Raw genomic sequence first — 17,832 nt, 5'->3', positions numbered from 1 at the left:
ACCACTGATGTATGGAATTTTGAATATGCTTCACTGAATTGGAATAGTGGCCATGTCGGCATCCATCTGATTAGTATGGACTCGTCACAACACAGAACCCTAATGTGACAAGGCTCATTAAGTGCTTTCAGTTAAAGAGAGTCCCTTTAGGAGAGGCTTTGTCTTCGAAGTTACTTCCAAATATCATTTTGATCCTTTGCAAATTATTTTCGCTCTCTGTATCTGTTTACTGCTTTGGGCTGGAGACTGAGGTCTGAGATCCACTGAATTTTCTCCTGACTTGGTTTGGCACACCTGCTTACCAAGTCCTGTTCATACTTCTTTAAAATCATAGTGTGTTGTTAACATCATTGTATGGTAATTGAATTTTGGCATGATTTCCTAGAGAGAAGTAAGTGATAACTTGTCAAACATGACTGAAAAAGAGAATTTGATAATCTTAAGTTCTTATAGGTTTTATGAAAACAAATGGCTAGGCGATTGAAAACAAACGTGTGATTTGAAAGGGAAGCCTCAGTGTGAGCGCGCCATGCTGTTGAACGGTGTGGAACCCGTGGCAGAGTCAGAAGGAAGGCTCCCATTCATTTGGTGAGCCATGATACTGATAATTCTCATACTCAGCAATTTCAATTGAAAGTTGGTATATCTTAGCTTGAGAAGACTCGGAAAGAAAATGTTTTTGCAATGTTTGACTTAAATCAATCTTTTAAAAGAACATTGCTTAAAACTTAGGTTTTCTGGGTTTAATACAAGCACACCCATTGTGTGTTTTTCAACTCTTTCAACATGAATAAACATTTGCCTTTCATAAATCACAGATGACACTGAAGAGGAAGTTCTGGACCCACTAGTCCCAGCTGCTGTGTTATTCCTGCTAGCTATACTTGTCATCTTTTTTTTATTATTTTATTTTAAAGTAGCTCTTGAGTCACTCATACCAAGGTGTTCAGTGTTCAGAAACTAGTCTGCTGTTTTTTTCAGATCTGAAAGACTGACTTGAGATTTCCCCATACAGCAGGAAATTCCTCCTTATGAATCTATAACTTTACCTTTTGGGTTTCTGTAAAGATTTACTCCTTTAGTGGGAATGAAAAAATTTTGTTTCCATTTGTTAAAACATTCTCTTTCATGGTAATGAGGGAAATGCTACTTTTTAAATTTTCCTTTAGTCTTCTAAATTTTTTTTTCTCCTAAATGTTTGTCATTCCATATCTGTGTGATACCCTTGTCATACTGAAGGCAAAGTTATTTTGACACATCAAGCAGCTGCCATATGTAGTCCTATCATAAAATTTGATTTAAGAAGGACCTTTTCCATCTGAATAGGTAGCAGCCCATGCAGTTTGCATTAATTTCTTTCTTTATGTTTTTTCGAGCACTACAGATTAAGTTATATCTTAAACGTTTTGAGTGTTTTCAAATTTCTAACTTTTTTCCTACAATGTACCAGGTAACCTCTGCTTATGAATAAAATACCTGGTGGTGCTCAGTGGAATAACAGTTCTTTCATTTCAGATGTACAGGATTTACTTGCCAATATAGAAGCAGAGGGATTAAAGGCTTATTGTACATAGCTGATGGTAAACTCAAGAGGTGAAATGGAGGCAAATAAACTTACTTGGGTAGAAAGTGAAGAAACATTTTAAATACATGTTAAGCACATTGTACGTGCAGTAGTCTTTATTCTCCAATTCCTTGCATGTTAGAATAGGAAAACCCTTAAATGTCATCATCATCTTCCTCCCCCCCAAATTATTTCTTGTCTTGTAACAAGGGAGATAAAGCATATGCTGAAGACAGTTTAGGGTGGGTTAGAACACAATACTGTTGGAGCTCTTTAAAGTGGATTGCTTTGTGTCACCAGTTGCACATTAGCTAATGTTTCTATGTATTCCAGTATAGTTGGATAATGACTGTAAGGTTTGTCTCTGAGGAGTATTTATAAAGAACTGTGTGGGTGAAATGTATTATTGCAATTGGAGCCACTGAAATTGTTGAGTTTTCCTGAAAATAGTCACTAAATAAGAAAAAAAAATCTTATCTAAATCTTTTGGTTATTTCTTATGTCTGAGTTTCTTCCTTTCTACGCTGCTTAAAATAAAGCTTAAAGTAATTTTATCAATTTTTTTTTTTTTTTTTTCAGTTTCCTGCAGCCTTTGAATTCAATGAGTTATTTTTGATCACCATTCTGGATCACCTTTACAGTTGTCTTTTTGGGACTTTCTTATGCAACTGTGAAAAAGAGAGATTAAAAGAGGTAAATAATTAGTGTAATGTACATTCTTAATTTGTTGATTTTAAATGAAAATACTTAGAATGCAAGATGTAAGAACATCTGAGATGTGGTTTTGGATACATTTGTGACATAGTCTTAAAAGGCAATGCAAGAATGAAATTTCATGGTATGAGAAATACATGCTGAATGCTGTGCTGTTAAATGAGAGCGCACTTATTTTTCTTTAGTTATTATCTGTTCAGGGGTTTGAGGGTTTTAGACAGTCCTCTTTCAGATATTTCTAGCCAACGTATACAATTTTAAATAATCATTGTCAAATTACATTAGCATTTCTTTCACTATTTCCAAAGGAACTCTTATGGATGACTTTGCAGGTCACTTTAGAACATAATTAGATTAAGTTTACAGTTGAAGACTATGGAAATTTAAAATACCTAAATGAATGAAGTTAGAATTCAATGAAATACTTTTGAGCTGGGAGGAGGAGGGGGAAGTTTGTTAATATTCCAAGTATACTTTTGCTTACTTTTTGCTTTACTGTTTTTAATACTTTATATTTTGGAAAGCAAGTAACAATTCTTTGCCATATTTAGCTTTGCTGTTCTTTTGGTTTGTCTCTACTGCTTCTGTAGGGGAAAAAGTTGCATATAAATACCACAAGATGGAGCTGAATAACATGTTCTCAGCAAATGCAGGGTTTCCAGACAGCTTTCTTTCATAAATGAATAGTCAGATGCAATTCTCAATAAAGAAATGCAATTTAAGACGCAGTGGTAGTAGAAACACATGCTTTACAACACTGAAGGAGTGTAAAATTGCAAGAGGAATCTGATGTAAGTTCAGATTTTCAGTCTTTGATCTAACCATGATTATGCTGATTCCATTTAGAATACAACTTTCAGAAGTGCAAATAAAGATAAAATAGGCATTTTAAAGCATAATATCAATTGATAGGAGCAAATAACGAGTGGCTGAATTGCATAATTACTTCTCATGGATGCTGTTTCGGATCTTCCAAACTACATACCTCTTCACTGATTTTCTTGTCAAAGCTAATTTAATTATTTTTTTTTAGTTGTCAGTGTGTAAGCATGTATTTAAGTAGTTGCAAACATTGCTCTAAATTACAAGCAGTACAGCTTGCTTTTGCTCAACTAGACCTTAGTGTCTCTGAAAATAATATGCCTGAATCTTCTTGCTCAGTTAGCCTTGGACCAGACTAAGTGTTCAAATGTTTTGCTAAAGTTTTAAGACTGTGTAATGATCAGCTACTGGAAGTGTTCTCAGAGTGCTTGCAACTTTCTAGTAGATAAGGTAAATTTCACGGGCAGAATTACTGATATGTAGATATTAACCTCATATCTTAAGGTTTTGCAATCCATATAATTTTAAATATTTTTTTTCAATCAGGAGGTAAGCACAAAGACTATATCGCTGTGGTCCTATATAAACAGCCAGTTAGATGAGTTCACAAATCCTTTCTACGTGAACTATGAAAACCATGTCCTGTATCCTGTTGCCAGTCTGAACCATTTGGAACTATGGGTGAACTACTACGTCAGATGGAACCCAAGGATGCGGCCTCAGGTATGAGCTTTCACATGACTTCTGTATTTTTGTGAAGAGCGCACAGATTTAAAAAAATAATTATTTTTCAGTGTTGAATGCAGCATTTAACTTCAGAAGTGTTCATCTGTTTCACGTATTTCAGCTGATAGGGAACGAGGCGATTTTCTTGAAGAAGATGCAGGATGTGTTCAAACTTGGTAAAATGTTTTCATTGTGGTCACTGGCAGAATAGGGTTACAGTATCACTTTACTGGCTTGTGAAAGGTAACATTAAGGGTCTTTGTTGTCAGAAGATTACTTTTTTAACACTTCTTATCTATAATACTTTGTAACACTTTTTAGTACTTTTATTGCCTGAACCTTCTGGTAGAGTTTAGTGTACCTTAGTTTTTAATTATGTTTTGCCCTTTACCAATAATGATATAAAGTATAGCAGCAATTTTTGAAATAATTGCACTATGTACTGACACATTTTGTAAGCTCTCTAAACTTAGCATCACATAGATGCTTGTTTTCAATTGACCTTTACGGTTTCAAGCTGGCATGCTAAAGATTAAACACTCCCTATACATGCTCCTTGATTCATCCAGTATTTGTTCTTACAAGTAATGTCTGCTATTCAGATAAATCTAAATCTTGCCAGACAAATACTCCGTATGCTCTCATGCTTAGAAGTCTGAAGAAAGAACATTCAGTTTGTGTCACAGCCGTAATATATCTGAGGGTGCTACACCATCTCTTTATTAAGGTAACATTCCAAGGTACCCCCAAGCATATTATGATAAATTACCTGTATTAAGTGACTGCTCAAAAGCTGCTTTCATCTTCTACCAGTTAGAGTGAGATGTGAGTTTCAAATTTATTAGACACCCACAAGTGAGAGGCTGTTGTAAAAGATGGTGTTCCAAGGTAAGTTTCAAGGACAGTACACTGATAGAAGTCCAGGCATCTGAGAAATACCTTTCAAGGTCCTGGAAAAGTCTGGATGGCTTGCTTTCTCACTGAGATGTTTCCTCTGAACTGCTTTGTTTCCCTTACTTGTTCTGTTTTGGATGATGTAGTCCTATGACCATTAGGTACCTGTTAGCTGTTAGCATGTATTAAAACTTGAAAGATGGGGTATTTTAGTCTTTATGGGTTTAAAGTAAAATTGACATCTGCTTTTTAGCAAAATACCATCTTTCCCTTACCTTGCTGAAAAACAAGCTTTTTTGTGTGATTTATGCATGTTTTAATACAGTCGACCTGCAGCGGTGTCTGTTACTTGTATTTAATTGAGATCTGTAGGCCCTGAAAGCAAGCAGGCTTTTTAAGCACACATGAAAGGCAGTCCCGATCCAGAAGAGATGAGGGTGGGGAAGAGATGACAGAATGAGAAAATATCAGAGCTGTCATATACTTAGTGGCAAGCTCTGCTCACTGCCTGTGTTGGAGAGTGCTCTGCCCGCTCCGGTCAGGGGAGCGCTCTGCAGGCACTCTGGTGTGTGTGACTCATTGGTCTTCAGGGCATCTTTGGGAGCAGGTCCCTCAAATCAGCAGGCTGAAGGTAACAAAATTTGATGATCCTGGTGACTGCCTTAACTTTACTACCACCTTCTTTTCTTGAAGTACTACTACAACTGTTTTGACTTTTTAGTTCTGCCACCTTAGCTTTGTCTTGTAAAGACACATCGTGCCTTTCCTCTTGTCTCTGGCCTGAATTTATGTGGTATTTGTGACAAATATTTGGAAGTGTTTCGCATCTACTTGGATAAATTTGCTGCAGAAATTACATATTTTTTTTTGTTGTTGCAGAATTGTGTTCTCCAGTCTAATTATGAAAGCACAAACTCATGCAAACAAGTAGTCTGTGTAATCACAGTATACTGTGTGCTTTCTTCTGTATTTGCATTGTCTGGTTTCACACCGTTAGCCAGCTCAGTAACATTCAGACCCGTTCAGTGACAGAAAAAAAAGACAATAAGCATTGCGATGCCCAGCAGCTCTTCACATATTTTCATTGAAAAAATTCCTTGATCAGTGGATTTATTAAAAGAATAGACATCTCTGCCTACTGATAAAGGGTGTTTTTGTTGAATATCTTTGAACATGGTTTTTCTCATTTTCAACCGGAATAAGAGAAAATGAAATATTTAATGTGAGTGAAGAGCGCTCTGATGAGTAGCAGTTCAAAGCAACGTCACATGCTGTTTTATCAGCTGCACAAACATCTTCAGGAAACTAGAAAATGTTTTTTGTTTTCTAGGAGCTCACCATAAAGGAGAAATGCCTAATAGTTGAATTTAAGGGAAGATGAATAATAATCCTTCAATATATAATCAGCATGGATGTTTGATACCTGTTTTCAACCAACTTTATATTATGGGAGAAGAAACTCACAAGAGCAGAAGGGCAGGTTTTGGTTTACAGCCGTATTTGGGTTTTCTAATTTCAGCTTGATTAGTGAGTGAGGCTTGAATTTCTAAATGGACTGAGAGAAGTTAATCATTGCACTTTATTGACTTCTATTGGAAATAAGCATACATCACCTTTTAAATTTTTTTAATTTATAAATTACTGAATGGTAACTGGATATAACCATTTATTTTCCCTTTATTGTACTCTGAGTATCTGCATCTCATCAGACCTTTAACAGTACAGTAAGGTCTGAGCACTTCATTGCACTAGGACGTAAAGACTTTAGCGTCATTTTTGTGTTCTGTAAAGAAAAGATTGCTTATGATATATCTTTAGTTTACCTAAATTTTGTGGAAGGCTAAATTGGTGGTTTTGATGGTGTTTGCATCAAGAGCCCCGTTTTAGGGTTACAGCTGTATTGCAATAGATCCTATGCAACTGGGTGACACACAGCCTCCTTCCATAGAGTTTAAAGCTCAAGAGTCTGAGAAGTGAACACCATGGAAAAATCTAGGTGAAATGTGGACATCTCTTATAGATTCCCTTTTTGCTAAACTGTGCTTCAACAAGGTCATTCTAATTCTTAAGTGAAATAAAATGTTCCTTGGTTTCAGTTTGGAGGTGTTACATCATTATTGACTTCTTGTCCCAAGAAAATTAGATAGATTTTAGTCGTATCTTATTTGAGTTCATTGACTGAGAAAATTTTTTTTCAGATTTGTCCTTTCCTTGGCTGGGGAAATGTGTGTTTGTGTGTGATATGTGGAAGGTAGGCTGTTTCATTCTCTCATACAGAGGTGTGTGCTCTGTGGGTACCTGCTACTGGGCTTACAGATGATCCTGCTAGTCTGGAATAGATAGGACAGTATGATGCTTTTGAATTTTTTCAGTTGATATCATGTATTTCTCTTTCCTTTTCTATGTAGTCATTCAGACCTCTTTACAGTAGTGTAAGGAGTTCTAGCTTCCAGATGTGAATTAGTTATCTGCTTGGGCAACTCTGGAAGGTGGGGACAACACAACAAATGGTGTTTCTGAATATGACTTCTGCAGGGGCTGTATTTTTGAACTCATCTACTCTTACCATTCATATATGCAGGGCATGAGTAAAAGTTCTGGTCCTTTCAGTTCAGGCTGTGGCTTGCTAGGTGAGAGGCAAGGAAAAGAATGTATTTTAGTCACAACATTTGCATGTTTAGTTGGTTTATGCCTTCTGGGAAATGACATTTTAACCCTTGGAGTACAGGGCTTAAACTTGTTCTGTTTTAATTGTTGGGATTTTAAAATGTTTCTATGCCTGCTAATTTTTTCTTCAAGCTCTGTTCTGCAAATTTGGCGACTATGCTAGAGATAATATCATAGGAATCCCTGTAAGTTTTTCAAATTAATTATTTTCTTTGTGTGTGTGGACTTTCATCTAGAATATAAAGCTATCACCATCTACAACCTAGAAGTTCAGTTCAGCTACTGGAAAGGAATCATCTGCTAAAGGCAGTCTTTGGAGCTTCCATGAAAAGCCAGGGAAAGTCTGTTTGTAGGTTAACAGCTGTCTTAAAAAAAGGATAGGAAAAGATATGAATAAAAACCTGTTTGTTTAGTATGTGTAGAAGTGCCTGGAAAGCAAATAAATAGGTTACAATGATTGATGCTTTTTTTTATGCTGTGTATAGAATTGCAGAAGGATTTCATGTGTTGAACAGTCGAGTGATTAGATGTCAGCTGAACTCCAGTGTCAATAAATAGAAAATATTGCATATTTAGAAGAACAAATAAGATGCTAAGCATCACTGGAAAAATCATTGAGAATAAACTGGAAAACATAATTACTGAGATACTTTATCCTGCACATAACAAGATATGACTTACTGTCTGGCATGTGGGGTGTTTGTATTATTTACACCTGTCTTCAGCCACGCTGCCTGGTATTTTCCTCTCTGAGCATGTTGACATCGATTGTAACATTTTCGAAGTTCATACATTTGATTTAACATCATTTTAGCCATCAAACACAAACAGCACAACAAAAGTAGCACAACAAAGCCATCGTATGGCTCAGGAAATGCTTGGTATTGCTGGTCTGCGATCCATGGTCTTGAGTCCATCCTTTTGCATTAAAGAATGAGGCAGGAGATATCAGGAGAAGGAGTTGCTTGTGGGTTAGATAGCTAAGTGTTGCTCTAGCTAAGGAGATTCCATCCCTGCATTTACCAGCATGTCTTGTGAGACAAGGGAAGTTTCTTACAGTACCTGATAGTTTCTTTCTGTCTGGTTGTCTAAGTCAAGATTCCAGAGTCTGATTTACTGGAGGTAACTTACATCTGCATATAAAGCCCTCAGCATTCGATTGATACAGAATAAAACAAAACAAACTGCTTATCCTGTGTGCTGAAAGAATCTGGAGTTATTTAAAAAAAAAAAAAATTATATCCTGTAATGAGCACAGCATCAGAACATGCACAGAAAGGGAGAAACTAGTACTGTACAAATAATCTTCATTTTTGGGAGCTTCTAACATATTTTGAAGAGTGAGCACTCAAAGCATTGCTTCAATCTATCAGATGTCTGCATCTAAATGGGCTGTAGGTTTTAACAAGCAATGGCATCAGTTTGTAGCGTGTAGAGTTTCCCGAGTCTGGAAATCTTTGCAGTCGTTTGCAAAAATTTCTGTTCCAGTTCCCACGTGGTAGGTTTCATAATTTCTGTTTGCTAGTCATTGCTTTTCCAGAAGGCCAGGGGGGTTTGCTAGGTTTCCCAGGAGCGTACCTCTACAATAAGTGTGGCAGTATTGATTATTACTGAAAACCTGTTTTCGTCATTTGAGATTGTCTTTTTCTATGAATATACTGTTAACAAGGTTTTAAAAGCAAATCTGTCAGAGTTCCAGCTCTTCATGAAGAAGAACAAAAAGCTGAAGTGAAAGATACTGTTGTCTTTCCAGTGCACAGAGTAGGTTTTTGAAAAACTTACAGTCTTAAGTCAAGCAATGAATTTAAAATAACCATTTTCCTCTGCAGCCTTTCTTCCCTGTTGCTAAAGTAGATAAAGTATACTCACTGAACAAGACAGAATGCATTCACTGTTGAACAATTTTCATGTGAATGACTGTCCTTGAGCTAGTACAGTAATACACAGTAGATATCCATCCAATTAAGACTTGGCGGTACTATAAGTGGGTAGCTATTGTAATTTCTTTTATACCTATCTTTGTGTTGACAAATTTTGCTATCCAAAAGCACTCCAGGATCCTGAAGGATTACTTGGGAATGAAAACCTGAAAATCAATACTGAAAGTGAGCTGTAGTAATTCTGGAAGGTTTGAAATTTTTAGGAAATGAAGCTGTCTTATGTCTAGGTGGTTTTTATATGTGTTGTAGTATGTAAATTGTATAGCGTAATTGTAGTTTCTGTGTGGGTATAATTAAAAAAAAAAAACAGCCTTATCTTTCCTCAAGTCCTCACTCAGCAGGAATAATTTATTATAACTGTGAAGTGGCATGTTCTGAGTTGCGGTTCAGCAGGTTCTGCTTTCGATGTACATACGGATAATTCAGTTTAAAAAATGCTTTCATATCAATGATATTTTAAGCAACAAAGAATGTTTCTTTATCAGTGTTCTGAGTATTTTTCAACTTGTTATAGGCAGTAGGTACCTTATCTTTAAAGTGTACGAAAATTGTCTGCTTTTGAATTAAATAGGCAGAAAAGCTAGCTATTCAGGAAAATAAAACCCCACGCATTTTAACTGCTTAATTTGCAGGAACCTACAATCAGTTCTTTCTGAGTGAAGAATGCTACTTGGCTTACTCAGTTTTGCAACATTTTGCTGGTTTTTACTGGTGGGGGACAGGGTTTCAGATATTGCAAGTATCACTAGCAGTGGGAGAATCGTATCAAGTCTTACTGGGGAAAGAAACCGCTCGTACCAGAGAGAAGAAACTGTCTGGAGAGACAGAGCAACTGGCAGTATCATAGGTAAGGAAGGGAAGGGAGAAGAAGCAAGTAGCAGGGAAGACGTGCAAGAGTAGAAGACAGAGATGAATAGGTTGTACGAGGAGTGGGATCAGGTTCTAAGTTTAAACATGGCTTAAGGCAGAAAAGTTGGACCGGGAACTTGAAAGAATGTTGAAATGGGCAAATATGCAAATCGTTAAAAAGCTAGAGAAACCTAAGAACTTCGGTAAATAAATTTTTCCTGGTAAGTTGAATGTTTCTTTTGTTTATTTACAAAAAAAAATAGTTCCTTATGGTAAGTCAGTGAGAGAAGGGTAATACAATAAGACTAGTGATTTGAATGGGAAGGGACTACAAACCTTGGTGAGTGCTTAAAACCAAACAAAAAGATGGTAGAATCATGGACAGCCGGGGTTAGTTTATGAAGCTTATATTTAGTGCTAAGTGTTGCTCAGGACAGGTAAAAGGACTAGGGACACAGGGTTTGGGTAGTGGCTGGAAACAGTTGCTTATGAGCTAGGGAGGGGAACAACATGCAATTCCAGTCATAGTCATCTTAGTTCCTGAGTCAATATTACAGTAGCAATTAAAAAGAAGAAAAAAACCCAGCATTGAAGTGTTGCAGATAATTTCTTCTCCATCTTTTTCAGGGCCAGCTTTTTGGTTAATGCCTTGGTCAGACTTCCCAAGGATCCAAGCCCTTTTCCCCACTGCTTAGTGCTGCTGGCAGACTCCTTACTCTGTCCCTGCTTGGATGGTACTGCTAGCTGTATTGGATGTAAATGCCGATTTTGTTTTGGGCTGATCAACTTCTAATCTGTTTTTAGTAAATTTTATGTGGTTTGAGAAATCCAGTTTTATTTCTTATAGATAATCAAATGGCAGAATGTTTTGATGAGGTTAACCCACCAAAATCTGTTAAAATGTAGTATATTTGCCTTTATGTTTCTACTTTATTTTTTATTGGAATATTTTATTAAATAACAGAAATGAAATGTATTGTTTTTCAGCACATTGAGATGATGATAATTTAAATAACATGTGAAACATGTCCTGAAGACCTGAAGAGCAATGTCCCAACCCATTTTCAGCCCAACAAACCTCTGTGTTGGCTCCTCGTGTGCAGCAAAGTAGGTCTTTGCTTTCCCCCCCCGAGTATGGACAGGAGCGATGGGGACCTGGCTGTAGTGGCCAGGTGTTGCCCAGCAGCCTTGCTGCAGCAGCACACTGAGAAGCTGGTGTTAGAAAGGAAAGGATGTTCACTCTTCTGAAAATCTGGTATCGATACAGTGAAGCAGAGCAGCAAAAATTAACTTGAATGTCACTGGGTGGTGGGTCCAGAGTCATCTTTTGAGCTTCCACTCCTAATTTGAGAGGCAGGATGAGAGAGTAGAAAACAGTACGTCTGCTGTCAGACTCCCAACAGATTCATCTGAGTCAAATCAATTATATGATGCCTTAACACGACTGTAGTAAAAGCTTGCCATGGAGACAGTACTTGTGCTATGCAAGTATACACTTCTAGGGTTAAGGTGGTAACAAGATCTTTAAATAAACAATCTTCTCCAAACATCTTGTTCCTTACAGAATCTGTCACTCTTCCACTTCCCTTTATTCTAAACAGTGGCAGAGTAAAGGAGAACCTCGTTCACAGCAAGCCATTACAGGTGTTATTGTGAAGGTTGATGGACCCATTTCCTTCTGAAGAAGGCTTTGTTTGAGAGAGGGATCCATGCTGAAATACAATAGTGTGAAGGACAAAAATGGAGATAGTTATCTGTAAGAATTTGCACAGGATGGTATGAGGGAACACTGGCAGCAACAGGTCTGCCTAGGAATAAGTACTTAGGAAACGTGGAAATGAACTAAACCTCTTTATTATCTTAATGTTTTTGTGATAAAATTTATTTGAAGGTGCTTCACCCTCTTACCCTTCCTCCTCCTTCCAAGATGGACAGAGGCTTCCAGAAACCTGTGTAATTCCAGTTCTATTTGATTCTCTTAATGTTTTCATTTATAAAAAATAAATACACATGACTTGAGGCTGAGGCTTTGTTTTGGGCATTTGCCCCCTTTTTCCCTCTAGCACCATTGTCTATCTTGTTGTTATTTGAATTTTTTGCTTTTTTCAAAAAAAGGGAAGTTAAAGTAGCAGAATTGAAGACATCTGGGAGAAAATAGCTCCTCATGCCAGGCTGCTTTTCAGGTCTTTTTGTAAGAACTTCCATAAGACTTTTTTTGTATCTTCCAGCTGCCTGTACTGCCTTTTTCTTACCCCATGAGTATGTGATTTTAACATAGACCTTTATCAGTAATAAATCAGTCATTGTCAGCTGCTTGAAAATACTTTGAACGTGCTAAAGATTTCTCTAGGCTGAACTAGACATGTTATTTCATGAAATTAGGGTATGTGTTGCAAGTTTATTGTGTGAAATCTGTTTTTGGAATTTTATTGTTTTACATCAATGTGCATTTACATGATGCTGTTAAACGTCAAGCAGCAAGAAGCTTTTCTGGAAAGACTTGACATTGGAAAACCATTTACGTTTACGCTACCATATGAAATGGCATGATGATATTTATGTAGAGTTGTCTTGCAGTGTTTGCATCTAACATGTACATATTAGAAGATGGCCAATATTTTAAAGGTGAGCCTTTTTTTTCGCTTCCATTATAAGACCTTACTCTGCCTTGCTTACAGCTTTGCTGTACTCCAGTGATGTGTGTTGGGTCACCAAGTACGTGTGTCTGAGTTGTTCAGTAAAATTTCATCCAAGCAGGCTCAGGTGCTTATGAGAATGTGACTAAGAAAGATTTTTTCCCATATGAAAATATTGGTATTGTAGACCTGTTTTGTTGGGGCGAGAAGCAGTTTTTCTGTAAATATTCCATCTCTAGGGCAAATAGGAGATTTTAGTAAGAGAGATTATGTTTCAAAAATGTGCCTGGTTGTATCCTGGAAGAAATTCATCCAATTAGGAGATCTGACGCTGGAACAATCTCAGTAAATTCTCAAGGACTAAGAATAAATTAAAGGACTGAGAGATGGATTTGATACAGAGTCTATGAGAGAGTTGTGACTAATGGGGAATAGGAACTAAGAGTGAATAATGCTCTAGAGCGTTGGAGGGCTTGGCTTTCTGTTCAGCCCATGGAATACAGTCTGGGAAGGCAGGCTGGAGCGGGCACGGCTGCAAAGGACGAATTGTCCTGTGTCTGAGGGAGCAGGATGCTGCTCTGGAGAAATGAAGTTTCTCCTTGCCTTTGCCACAGGATTCCTCTTGTAAGGGAGATCACCAGGAGCTGAGTGGTCACTCTGTGTGTGTTCCTTATTCACTGGGCATCCTGCTCAGTACCCCTGAGGCCAAATTGCAGAATTCCCCGAGTTCTCTGTTAAACCAATTTGAGATCCAAGGTATGCAAAATTAGGAGGTGCTTGCTTCAGGTCCTGGTCTAAAAGTGTTAGTACTCCCATACCTCATTAGGCTGCTGCAGAAATAAATTTGTTTCCTGACATGAGATGAAAGTACAGAAAAGGAAACTTAAGCATTTTAAGTTCAGAAGAATAAATAAAGGATGGGGTCAGACTCTGCAAAGAAAACCAAATATTGAATAACTGTTCACTAATTGAGTAGCATCAAACTGTGCACTGAATAAATGAGGAATACAAGGGGGAAGCTAGTGTTTTAATGTTTATTTAACCAATGATTTTATACAGAAGTACAGGAAGACTGGATTGAGTTTGGAGAAGTAATCTTAATTCTGACACTTCCTAATTTTTTGAGAGCATTTTTTGTAATCTTAATGTTGAAGTTTTTGTGTGACTTGAATAAATGCAGACTTTTATAGTTATTTAGCTAATTTATTTAAAGACAGTCCCGTTCTTTGAGATGGACATGTGGGCAGAACACCATTTGCATCAATTTGAGTATATGTCTTGTTGAATGAGGTTCTGGGAGAATGCAGAAGAAGGATTGAGATGTGCAGCCACACTTTTCCTCCTCAAAGGAGTTTACACAACACACCAAATTCTGCTGCAGCTTTTGTGTAGTGTACCCTGAAAGGATTCATAGTAGGTTTGGCAAAAGCCAGTTGTATAGAACTGCTTTATATGAGTGTTTGGGCATTGTGCAGTGGAACACACCGGCTAATGCCTGCATGAAAGGTGTCTTAAGAGAATTGGCCTGTTATGCTGAATCATGATTAAGCTGTGCAGAAATCAGGTGTACAAATCTCTCATGACCCAGGGCTTGCGTGACTAATGATGCCAATAGTAAATCACCCTGTTACAGACCTAAGTGTTTCAGGAAAATGTCTTCATAAAGAAGAAATCTGAAGTGGGAGTGTATGAGGAAGGAATCTTTTACTTGAGGAAAGGGGGAAAAAAAATGGGGGGTGCTTATTCCAGAAGGTCTTGATCTTCACTGAAATTTGAATTTTCCATAGTGTGTACTACAGCATCTTGGACATACTTCATCACCAGACTCAGTTTTGCTGTGTTTTTAGGTGCATGTGTTCTCTGTACATCTCAGAAAAATGAAATTGGCTTTCTGGAGGGAGTGCTTTGTTTGATTAATGAAGGAGACTGTTGCCTGTAGACTTGTGGTCTCACTTGCTAAAGAATTTGTATGGTGGCTGCAGGAGAAGATTGGAAGAAGAGAAGGAATTCAATTGCATAGCAAAGGCAGGAGTCCAGGGTCACTGGGAACTTGGCAGTGTGCAGCGATTGTTCTGCTGAAGACTCAAAAAGTTACACTTTTAAAATTGCTGGGGGTGACATGTTGGATGAATTGATGACTCCCAGGGTACCAGGAGCAGCACTTTGTGAATACACTGAAGTTTGTGTTCGTGGGTTAAGCCACAAACAAGAAAAAGTATATGGTCAAAAAAAGTTGACCCTAAACCAGACTGTTTTGATACTGTTTTATTCTTTTAAGTTAGAACTAAAGTTAGAAATTAAATGGTATTTTCCTGTTTCAGAAACATGAGTGTTAGGTTTTGCAAATATCAAAATCAAATGCATGAATTTTTAATATACTTTCTTAAAAAAGCCAGAATTCACAAAAATGTAAATTATGACTCGGTTGTGTGTTAATGGCAAGAGGAGAAGCCCTTTCTGGCTTTTGGTACCTTCTTCACATAGCACCATGTGAAAATTTCCTGCTCAGGTGTGTATCCCAGACCTGTAATCGCTCCTAAGCAGCAGGAAGTATTGTGGGTGAATGCAGTTGGAGCCTGGCATTCCAGAAGCTCAGGATATAAATCACTTAGGTCTCGCAATCTATAGGTTTCCCATTGCTGCATTTCCCAATGATTGTCTCACCAACCCTATTAAATTCTTTTCCCATCTTGCTGTTTCTAAAAGCTATAAACAATTAGAGTTTGTACAGGATAAAATAAATTAAAAGCAACTTACAGTCAAACTTTTTGGGCCTTTCTGTGGCATTTGGAAGAAGGGGAGGTCTCTCCCTGCTTGTCTGAGATAACAGATCCAGCTGCAATAAACTATGGTTCGCACCTTCCTTTGGCCATGGCATATTGATTGTTCCAGATGAGCATGAAAAAAGCCTAGAGCTCTAATGCAGAGTGGTGTATCTCTGGTGGGTTTTGGGTACCGTCAGAGGCAGTGGCAGGAACTTGTACAACCCACTTCTATGAAAGGTTTATTAGAGTGTGACTCCGGGAGGTCCACTATAAGCACAATTTACTTGTCAGTGAGAAAAGTGCAGCAGCCAAGCTGGAAGGGGTCAGACTCTTGGAAAGATGCCTGGTTAGAAGAGTAACAAGATGCTCCGTACGGAGCCAGCTTTGTGACCTCTCTTTACATAGTAGGTTCTGTCCCAGCAGGCAGGGGAAATAGTTCCCGGGAAAGGCATGTTAAGTTCAGGTGCAAGTGGTATTGCCAAGGGATAGGGGTACGTTTCTTGGAATACATTTGGTATCCCATCAAGACTATTTGCAAACAGTCTTTTGAATAGGTTTCTTGCCAGTTGCGTTGTTAGAAAGGGACGGTTTGCTGAAGTGTTTCATTTCAAGTGACTGAAGAAACACTTTCCCAAAATACTGAGATACTGAAATTCATAGGTGTTGGATTCCTTGCAGTACTGAAGGAAACAGTGGAAGCGTTGCTAGAGAAGCTAACTCGCTATGAGAGTCAAAGCAAGCATTCTCTTTCTTCACCCGGCAGGTTCCAATCCATCAAAATCTAAAAGAGCTTCTTGCCATCCGGACGGAGCTTCAGAAGAAAGTTGAAGATTTGCAACGGGAAGCTGCTACACGATCCATTTCTTCCTCCTCTGATAGAGGTTCATCTCCTTCCCATTCAGCCACGCCTGTGCACACCTCTGTGTGATGTGTAACAAACACCATGTGAAAAAATTCGTGTCAGGTAATACAGAGGGGAGGGTGAAATGCTTTTCCCATCACAAAAGGATTGTGAGTGACTTGTAATTGCTGTGATCTACATGCCTTACTTTGTGTCTGATATTATCATGATGAGGCCAAAAAGAGCTTCAATAGATGTGATGTATTTTCTTGTTGGCAGTTCCCACATGTGTTTTGACATTCTAGCTAAATCACCAATTGTGAAATTAAACTTTTTTTTTAGCAGCTAACAATTTAACCATCCTAAAAAGGAATCCGTCTGCCAAGTAGACAGAAGAATGCCTCTCACACTGCCTAGGGTACCATGCCTAGTTGAGCTAATCAGTTGAAATGCCACGTGATGCTTACACAGGACATTTTTCTGAATGGGAGCTCCTTATTTCACTCAGTTATATATATATATATATATTATTTTATTTTATTTTGGCTAGAGCAATTTATTTTTTTTAGGTAATTAATGCACTTGGAAATTGATTTTAAAATAAATGTTTTCCAGTATAGTCACTTTTACATTTCAACTAAATATGCCATTAAAAGTGAATGACGTTAAGCTGGATTTATTGAGTACACCACACTGACTTGTATGATGTAATATATTTGGTAAAGCATGTATTTTAGGGTTTTTAATGCCTTTTGTACGAGTTGAAATAAAGTCTTTTGACTGTTTAGCTTATTGTTCAGTTTCAGCCTCCTGAGCGAGGAGTAAACTTATTCATGTCAAGATCTTGTACAAAGTAAGTTTGTTTACTAGGAAATGGTAATATTTGGGGTTGAATGACACCCAGCTGTGTAAATTGTATAGTCTGTATAGCTCCACATTTTGTTAAGCGTGTTTTGTTTTAAAGTCTACACACAAAATGCAAAGCTGTGTGCATTTATACACGTGTATGTGATGTTAAACATATGCATACCCCCATGGTTTTAAGTTGTAAGTTCAGAAGACGGATCCTGCCTGTCCAAACTCTTTTGAAGACCTTAACTTGTAATGACTTTGTTTGACAAAGTTTTTAAATAATGTGATCTTAATTGGTTTTCTTGAAATAAAGCCTCTTGGCTTTTTGTTTTTTAAATTGCTGCTAGCATTTTTTTCTGTAAAGTGAACAATTTAGCTGTGTTTTCATATAAAATATACATTCCCAACTTTCTTTCATCTCTCCCCCGAAATATTTGTATCAGAGAGATTTGACTACTGTAACATCCAGCCTTGTAAAAAATTTTTCAGTGGTTTTCTTGAAAGGCCCAGAAATGGTGCATGCTGAAAATCTCTCAATTGTTTTCCTTGCTGTGCTTCGTAA

General features: G+C 37.5%; 1 protein-coding gene across 4 annotated transcripts in view; it reads left to right on the top strand.

Annotated features, from left to right (window-relative positions):
• The window catches only part of MTMR1 (myotubularin related protein 1), a 39,239-nt gene extending 21,632 nt beyond the window's left edge, over nucleotides 1-17,607 (top strand). For 3 of the 4 annotated variants that reach the window (XM_055818214.1, XM_055818212.1, XM_055818213.1), the window contains 3 exons: nucleotides 2,144-2,257; nucleotides 3,647-3,823; nucleotides 16,341-17,607. In XM_055818214.1, the coding sequence (XP_055674189.1) occupies nucleotides 2,144-2,257; nucleotides 3,647-3,823; nucleotides 16,341-16,505 (456 nt within the window). In that variant the 3' untranslated portion in view covers nucleotides 16,506-17,607. Of the gene's footprint in view, nucleotides 1-2,143; nucleotides 2,258-3,646; nucleotides 3,824-11,163; nucleotides 14,201-16,340 lie in introns of those variants that run through there. The other variant, XM_055818215.1, reaches the window with a different exon arrangement.
• The last annotated feature ends 225 nt before the right edge of the window (nucleotides 17,608-17,832 follow it).

The sequence above is a fragment of the Falco peregrinus genome, chromosome 13 (genome assembly GCF_023634155.1).
Source record: "Falco peregrinus isolate bFalPer1 chromosome 13, bFalPer1.pri, whole genome shotgun sequence".
Lineage (NCBI taxonomy): Eukaryota > Metazoa > Chordata > Aves > Falconiformes > Falconidae > Falco > Falco peregrinus.
The sequence above is the reverse complement of the archived record's forward strand: the minus strand, read 5'-3'. Positions and strand labels throughout refer to the sequence as shown.